Source organism: Triticum dicoccoides, chromosome 7B (genome assembly GCF_002162155.2).
Source record: "Triticum dicoccoides isolate Atlit2015 ecotype Zavitan chromosome 7B, WEW_v2.0, whole genome shotgun sequence".
In the NCBI taxonomy this organism is placed as follows: domain Eukaryota; kingdom Viridiplantae; phylum Streptophyta; class Magnoliopsida; order Poales; family Poaceae; genus Triticum; species Triticum dicoccoides.
The window spans coordinates 205,942,960-205,951,859 of record NC_041393.1 but is presented as its reverse complement, the minus strand read 5'-3'; the positions used below and the strand labels follow the sequence as shown (position 1 = coordinate 205,951,859).

The window sequence follows — 8,900 nt, the reverse complement described above, 5'->3', positions numbered from 1 at the left end:
TCCTTTACAATCCACTGCCTCTTCAAACTGAGCTAGCAAAGGTCCAGAGACGTTCAAAGCAGGTTTTTTCTTAGCTACCTCCAGATAGCTTTTGGCAAGTGGAGCACCTTGTCCTTTTTTCACAAAGATTTTCTCCATGTCAGCTGTAGGAGCAGGGGTAACAAGGGCCAGAGTATTTCCTGTCCCTCTTGTTGTGGGGGTGGGTCTACCATCAGGTGCAGGTGTCTTTCCACTTTCATGTCCTCTCCTCATTTATTCACCGAGAAGGTCATCATCCTCAATTTCCTCATCCTCCTCTTTATCTTGTTCAGCTTGATCATCTTCACCAGGATCACTGGGGTCATGTGGTGAGGCCATAAGAGTATCATCCTCCACTCTGAAGGTCAGCAGAAATAAATCTTGACAGAATTCAAAAATTCTATCCTCAGGAATTTTTGTGGGATCTCTGACAGCTACTTGGACTCTAACCTTCTCATAAAAACTCCTGAAAATGCCATGCGAGTCAACATTCAATAAGAAACCCAGAGAGGATGTAATCTGAGCAATTACATTCCAAGAGCACCACTTAGGTGGGAGTCCTCCAATTTCAATCCATATTTCCTGTAGACTGTCATAGGCTGGGTGCTCTCCATTCCAATCCCTAAACAGGATGGTCACCCCTTTCTTCTTGATATTGATGGATGGATATTCAACCAGGTCCTGGATCTTTTTGTTGGGTGGAAATCTGACCAAATATTGTTTCTCATCATAAGCTCTGATTTGCCATGGCCAGTTAGTCTTCCACATATCAGTAAAGCATTTCTCCAGCTCCTTGGCACTGATCTCACCCTCCTGAACAAAAACTAGCCCAACATTACCAAAGTTGAGCCAATCAGCATCACTCTTTTCCCCAGTCTCAATGTGGTAGAATCCCAGACCACTGTTTGCACTGCCCAAGTACTGGCTGAAAGGATAGGCTTTATACCAAGTTGGACAGACATCCATACGTTGACCAGGGTTTCTGCAGATGAAACAAATTTTTGGGACAGAGCACATCCCCACGAAGTGACTAGGCAGACCGCAGTTGTAGCATATGGCACCTGCATACTTAGGATCTATGCGAAAAGGTTCACCGGAATCTGAACTTTGATCCGTCTCATCAGTTTTCCTCTGTTCAGTCTTTCCAGTAGGTTTCTTCGGCTTCTTCTTGCTCTTGCCTGCGCCAGCCTGCCCACTGCTACCTGCTTGACTCCCACTGCTCTGCATTGGCGCAAGAAAGCTTGCCGGGTGCCCTGCAGGCGGGGGGATGAACTGGTATGGATACTGCGGCTGTGGCACCCAGGGACCCATAGGAGCAAAGTGCGGGTTCCACCCCCCCATACTGAGGGTACATCTGCGCCCCGTGATTCATCATCGGTGGTGCCGCAGCCAAGGGAACAATTGGAGGTTTGGCAAAAATGGAGACAGGAGGATTAGATCTGACGGGGGTCACCTGGCGGACTGGAGGAGGCGGATGAGCAGCTGGTTCAGCACCCTGCGCCGTAGGGGGAATTATACACCCTCCTTCATTCCTCCCCCTCCCCGCACCGTATCTCCCTCCTCTGGATCCTTGCCCTCCTGCGCCTGCCATCTTCTTCACGATCGCCGCGTAAGGAACTCTTCCTTCACGTCTCCCCCAGAAATCCCTAGAGAATTTGAAGAACTTAGGATTTGGCAGCCAATCAGTCCGCCCCACAGGATGACAATCATCCACCGAGAACACGCCTGACTGGAACAGATCCTTCCGCACCCATACCAAATTAGAGAGATCTCCCCGGCGGCGACGAGCCCTAGCTGAGATTTTATCCTTTTTCGCAGCCCACCGCGGAAGCGGATTTTGAGAAAGCGCCTTCACCTGTTGACTCGCTTTTCCCAACTTTCCCTCTCTGATCACTGGGCCTTGTACATCCAAGTCGCTGGCATGTGGGGGCCTCCTCCATGCGCCTCTTGTCGGGGAGCGCAACAATGGCGACGGGGAGGGTGGCCGGCTCCGCCGGTGAGCAGCACCCCAAACCACCACCCCCTTCTGGGAGGTCGGCACCTCCATTGATCCAACGCAGAATGTATCAGACGGAAGCCTCAAGCAATGTCCCTAAACAGCGCCCACCTCCTGCGCTGAATGCGAGAGCAGGATCAGCTTTGTTTCTTCCTACCCATTCCACACTTGTTGGGCCACCACACAATCAAACAACAAGTGTTGAACAGTTTCAGGTTCTGCACAGAATAAGCATGAAGGATCTTCCACTTCCCTTCTCTTCGCAAGGTTATCTCTAGTTAGTATCTTGTTATGAACACACAGCCACAAGAATACATGAATATTCTGTGGACATAAATTTTTCCACATTTTAGGACTAATATTCGAAACCACCCCTCCAAAATTGATCTGTTTATAGAAAGATTTAACTGAAAAAATCCCACTTGGTTCTAAACCCCAAATTGGGGTATCTGTTTCCTCTCTCGGGGGATGTTGTTTGACCATATCAACGAGCTGATTCCAGCGTTTCAAGCCAATATGGTCAACGCACCTCCTGAATGTAGGTTTCTGCTGGTCTCATGCTCGAGTTCCATGAAAGCCTGTCCTGGCCCGCGCAGGCGAGCTTGCTGGCCACCACCACGGCCAAGGTTGCTCCGGTAGCGTGCCGGGATTAATGGCTCAGGACATGTTCCGCTGCTGGAATTCGACATTGCAATAATGAAGAGCTGCAAAAGCAACTCTCATAATAATTCAGAACGTGATATTAGTAGTCTCAACCTATTGGGGTGAATTGGGATCATCTGCTGGGGATGCTCTTGTAATTCCCTTGGTTGCCAGAGAACGTGGTACGTAACCCATGACCACGAGGACGAGACATCTCACCGCACATGCAAACTAATGAAAGTACATTAGGTGCTAAAAATACATTTTATATGTCTGCATCATTACTCTCTCCCTCCACACATGCATTGCCATATATACCGAGCAAGGTCGCACCTGCTCGGTCACTCTAGCTAACTGCGTGCCTCATCCGCCATGGCCGAGAACAACCATGACGCCGCAGAGGAAGGAGACGGGCAGCTCCTGTCCACGCTCCCGAAGAAGGAAGGAATGTGGAAGCCATTCTTCCTCTACCGAGGCTGCTGGCTCACACCCCGGGCCGTGACGAGCATCACGCTCCTGCAGTCCGAGTTTGCGCCGCGCCCCGACGACGTCGTCCTCGCCACCTTCCCGAAGTGCGGCACCACCTGGCTCAAGGCGCTCGCCTTCGCCGTCGCCAACCGCTCCCGCCACCCCGTCGGCTCCGGCGCCCACCCGCTGCTCACCACCCACCCTCCGGCGTCCATCGCGACGTCCACCCGGTCGCCGTCCTTGACAAGCTCCCCTCCCCGAGGCTCCTCTCCACCCACATGCCGCCGTCGCTGCTGCCCCCGCGCATCTCCGCCCTCGGCTGCCGCGTCGTGTACCTGTGCCGGGAGCCCAAGGACGTGTTCGTTTCCAGCTGGCACTACATGAACAAGGTGAGCGCCGACTTCTCCCTCGACATGGACGCCACCTTCGAGCTCTTCTGCGAGGGGTTCTCTCTGTACGGTCCTCTCTGGGACCACGTCCGCGGGTACTGGGAGCAGAGCGTGGCGGAGCCCGACAGGGTCCTCTTCCTCAAGTACGACGACATGATGGCCGACGCAGGCAAGCACGTCAAGATGCTCGCCGAGTTCCTCCGCGTCCCGTTCACCGTGGAGGAGGTTAGCGGCGGAGCCGTGGAGGAGGTCGTGGCCCTGTGTAGCTTCGAGAATTTGAAGAGCCTGCCGGTCAACTCTTCAGGAGTGTCCGATCGGATTGGTGGGTTGCCCATGGAGAATTCGTCCTACTTCCGGGCTGGGAAGGTGGGGGACTGGAAGGCACACTTGACCGAGGGAGTTATTTATCCAAAACCATCACACTTGGGTTAGGGTAATAACTTAGTACCACTTTTCAGACAGGACATAAAAAACCATCAACTTTGTGCCTAATGACTAACGAAGAGCACTGATTGTCTGATAAGCACGCGAAAACAGCAAAACTGACAAGTTGGGTCCACCTGTCAGGCTGATGTGGCTTGCTTGTATGGACAATATGCTGAGTTGGACAAGGGTCCCACCTGTAAATGACTCAAGTGTTTATCTCTTTTCTATTTTTTTTCTTTTTCTCGTGTGGATTTTCTTCCTGGGCGTTTCAACAAACAGGTAATGGGCATTTCTTCCTGCACGCCGCCGGCACAGCTCGCCGCCCTTGCTGGTCATCCAAGACCTGGCCGCCGTGGCCAGCCGCTGGAGTTCCCCTCGCCGCTCCTTTCTTTTCCTTCCCCCTCCTTCCTCCCTGATCTCTCTATCAAACGAGAGCCAGCTGCCATGCCGACCGCCATGGATGAACTCCACCTCACCGCGCCGCCCCAGCCCTCTACCACGCCTGGATCCGGCAAGTTTCTGACGGTAACTCGCACAACGCCGTGGAAGAGCACCATGGCCGCGCCCGTGCTCGCGACGCCCGCGAGGAGGCCTTGGCCGCGCGTGCGTTATGGAGCACCATGGCCACGCCCGTGCTCGCACGGGCCAAGGTACGGCGTGCCTAGGTATGGCGGCGCCGGCGCCGCCGTGCACCGCAGCACAACAGCTCCAGCACTCGGTCACCGGCGCTCCCGTGTAGGCCGCGGACGCGACTTCCTGCACCATACCTGGTCACGGGAGGGAGCGTGCTGCTCTCCACGATAGCACAGCCGCTGTACGTGGACGCCGGAGCAGAAGAAGAACGGCGCGGCAGCTGACTAGTTGGGAGGATCCGTGGGGTCCGGCGAAGGGAGGCGAGGATCTGGAGGGCAAGAAGGCAAACGATGGGATCTGACGACCGGAGCTGTGAGGATGCGCCTCGATGGCTCCCTCGCTGGATTGGGCGGCGTCGCAGCCGAGTGCAGGAAATCATGCTCGCGTTGACTCTGCAATTTGTACGGAGAAAAGGGCAGAGATGGGAGGAGGAAGAAGTGTGTGGGGGCTGACAGTTGGACCCGCATCCACCTCAGCAATTTGTACATATAGACATGCCACATCAGCCTGACAGGTGGGCCCAACCGATCAGATCCGCTGTGTTCGCGAACAAATTCGAGAATCAGTGCTCTGCGTTACGTATTAGGTGCAATTCTGGTGGTTTTTTGTGCCCTGCCTCGTATGTGGTACTAAGTTGTTACCCTAGCTCCAAGTGTGGTGGTTTTGGGTAAATAACTCTGACTGAGGAGATGGCAAAGAAGCTGGACGACATCGTTCAAGAGAAGCTCAGAGGTTCTGGTCTCGCCTTCTGACGCGTGATTGCATCTCTTTAATTTGATGGCTACAGAGGTCTTCTACTGGAGAGCTGAATTACATACTCGCATGAACATGTATCCGTGTTCAAATTCGATGATGCGATGCATAAATAAGTTGTGAATGAATGATACGCACATTCGTGCGTATTCGAAAAAAGAAGCATAAATCAGTTGTTGCTGTGCCTTTGTTTATGCTACTTGAGAAGAGTTCGTGGAAGTGAAAAATGTCATGTGTTTTCCTTATGAAATGGACACTATTACTGTGTGAAGATAATGCAAGTCTCCACCATAATTACCACTCAAGAGCACATGATAATATAATACCAGAAAAGACAACACGGGAACCAATGGTCAATCGGCACACAAGAGCGATCGATTTTTTTTTGAACAATCATCGGGGGAGAGAGGGTCCCAGCTAAATATATCACTCAAAGTGCCACATGGGCAAAGTCACAGAGATGTGCGAGAGCACAAGGCAAGGTAGTGCTGGGAAGACACCTTCTGACTAGCATTTAAATCTGAATAACCGCAAAGTAAAAGTCCGATACAATGTTTCTAATGGTTACTGAAGGGGCATGCACTACATTCCTGAAGAGAAGGGTATTTCTAGAGTCTCAAATCTTGGAAAGCGCTGCATTCGACTACTGAAGAGAATGAAGGGAGAAAGCAATGCCTGCAATACGGCTAAGTTTTTTTTTACTGGTGGCGGGATGTACCGGTGGAGAATCAGCCATCCATGCAATTTTAGGGATTCGTGCAGCTATTTAAGGTATAGAACAAGTTAATGGAATACAAATGGAATACATGTGGGCCCTTTGCATGTCATTTCAACTTTTGTTAGGAGAGAGAGAATGTGTCAATCGAAGCACAACGTTGTATCATTGCATGCATGTTAAAATATTCTATCTCCACATACACTGAACATGCATTTTATTTTCATTTTCAGATTTTTAATGATTCATATCTTTTGAACCAAAAGTTCATTATTAAAACTTTTTATATATTTGAACTCATGGTGTGAAGACCTTCAGAACAAGATCAATTTTTGATATATTTGAACTACATTTTTTTGCATATATTTCAATTATCTGCGAAATCAGTTTCATAAAACATTAAAAGGTTTCACTATTTCATATAAGTGTTATCTATGGTTTCAAAAGAAAATCACAAACTAACTTCACTCATTTGATTTCACTCGTTTTGAATAACTCATTGCAGTTCTTTAAAGAAGCCGATTTCACTCAATTGAAAAAACAAGTTCATAAAATAGATTTTGCTCGTTTCAGAAATTATATTTCATTCATTTCAAGAAAATATTTCAATCATTCAAACAATGATTTCAGTTATTTCATCAAATTAGTTTCACTCAATTCGAAAAACCTATTTCACTTAATTCAGAAAAAATGTATTTCACTTCTGTCAGAAAAGTATTTCACTAATTTGAAAAGGCACATTTCACTCCTTTGAGAAATTTATTTTTCATGAGTTAAAAAAAGGTTTCACTCATTACAAAAACACTTGGTTCACGTATCTTAAATAAACTGATTTCACTTATTTGAAATAACTGATTTCACTCAATTTAGAGAAAATAATTTCACACAATTAAGAAAACAAGTTTTAGTCGTTTGAAAATACAGATTTCACTCAGAAAAAGCATATTTTGGAAAAGTGAGTTTGTTCATTTTAAAACACATATTTCACTTGTATCAAATAACTAGTTTCAAAACTTTGAAATAACAAGTTTCACGTATTTCAAACCGGAATATCTGTCATGTGTATGAAAAAAAAGATTTCACCCATTTCAAGAAAACAATTTCACTTATTATAGAAAGGTTATTTCACTTATTTCAAAACAACTATCATTTTTTAACAATTTCAGTCGTTTCAAAACTGGATTTCACTGAATTCTAAAATAATTTCACTTATTTCAATACACGGATTTTTAACATAGTTCTGACAACATAAATCTGTTTGAAACGGTAAAATTGAAACTAGTTTAAATGCATTAAAAATTGGTCTTGTTCGAAAGTCTCGTCGCTAGGAATTCAAATATATAAAAAGTTTCAAAAATAAATTTGTAGCTTAAAAGATACGAATGATTGAATTTATCTAAAGAGAAATAAAAGGACATGAATTTAGTGAGGGAGAGATGAGAGCGATTGTGCCCGTGTTATGCATGCTGGGGAGGAGAGATAATGAGCGTGTTTGGTTTCTTTGCTCGCACCTGCATCACACCAGGCATGCAAAAGCTGGCCTGTTTGGTGTCTTGTGCGACCTTCTCAGCCTGGCCCAACTGATGCAAAAGTAGGCCTCCCAGCCAGGCTGAGAGGAACGCAGAAATTGAGCGTTCCTACGATGCAGCCTCGCGCTTGCACCCGCGCTTCCACTTAAAGCGAAGCGGTATACGAGAATGACCCTACTATTGTCTAGAATTACTTCAAAACTGCCACCTCAACTCTCTTTCCTCTACTCACAGATCGGATCGAGGAAACAAATCAATCGCTGCGGCCGCTGTCCGGAGCTTCTTCTTGCGCCGCCGGTCAGAGCTACCACCTCCGCAACTGGCAAAGCCCCCTCGCCCGTCTCAACCCCGCCATCCTACCTCCCTCTTTCGCCACCGGTTCGAGCTCCATCATCCGTTGCGAGCCCGTCACCGAACGTCCATGCTCCTCTACTCGCCGGTACCTGGATGTGCGTGCTTGCAAGAGCTGTGTTGGAGGAGGAGGCATGCCTGTGCCGGCTCGGCCCGACCGCCGGTGGTCGCAGCGGCGCCATGGGGCGCTGGTGGTGCAGGAGCTCACCAATTTCACATACAGACTTCCAAACACCATCTCACATTGGCCTGCCCAATATCATACACACAACCAAACATACATCTCTACCCGTTTTTGCATCGGCTTAGCCAGGCTAGACTCGCCCAGGATGGTGGATACGATGCAGCGTGAGGCTATGCATGAAACCAAGCACGCCCAATATGTGTCATGCATGCGTGGATGGGATGGAGGGGACCACTGATTTGACTTAAATGTTGAGATACGAAGATGGAGTTGGACAATACATAGCTATACTTATGGAGTAGGACAAAAACTACACGGATCTTAAAGGCATTGTGTGGTGGGTGCAGTGGCGATACATCCCGCCACCGGTAAAAGAGACTTTGCGGCCTGCAATAGGAGAATGAAGCACATACGTCTTCATTGTGCACTCTGCCAGTGAAGGTCTCATTATTGGTTAACTACTCATTGGGAGCAATATAGATAGTAACATGCATGTCATATGGGCAAAAAAGACGATGTGCCAAATAATTAAAGATGAGAGAGATAAATAGAGTAACATAATATGTTAACATCACATATTATTTTTTAATAAAAAATAACTCTAAAAAATAATAAACGAATGTCTATATGTTATTACATATATGACGCTATCCACTACTTAGATCACTGTGACCAGCCTTATCAACCAAGAGAGTTGGTTCAAACAAACTCCAAACAACATTGTCAGTAAGAAAACGGTGTGTGCGCGTGTCTGTCCCATCTTTGATGGCGTCTGGGCCATGGAGCTGCGGAGGAT

At 48.0% G+C, this 8,900-nt stretch overlaps 1 protein-coding gene across 1 annotated transcript; it reads left to right on the top strand.

Annotated features, from left to right (window-relative positions):
- The first annotated feature begins 3,028 nt into the window (after positions 1–3,028).
- On the top strand, positions 3,029–5,324 carry LOC119342125 (cytosolic sulfotransferase 5-like). Its single transcript, XM_037613966.1, has 3 exons — positions 3,029–3,228; positions 3,495–3,912; positions 5,262–5,324. The coding sequence occupies exons 1-3, from the start codon at positions 3,029–3,031 to the stop codon at positions 5,322–5,324; spliced, it is 681 nt and encodes a 226-aa protein (XP_037469863.1).
- The last annotated feature ends 3,576 nt before the right edge of the window (positions 5,325–8,900 follow it).

Coding starts and splice junctions, on each gene's coding strand:
- LOC119342125 (XM_037613966.1), top strand. CDS start 3,029: ATGGCCGAGAACAACCATGACGCCGCAGAGGAAGGAGACGGGCAGCTC. Junction 3,229..3,494: donor GTCCTCGCCACCTTCCCGAA/GTGCGGCACCAC, acceptor GTTCGTTTCCAG/CTGGCACTACATGAACAAGG. Junction 3,913..5,261: donor AGGCACACTTGACCGAGGGA/GTTATTTATCCA, acceptor CTGACTGAGGAG/ATGGCAAAGAAGCTGGACGA.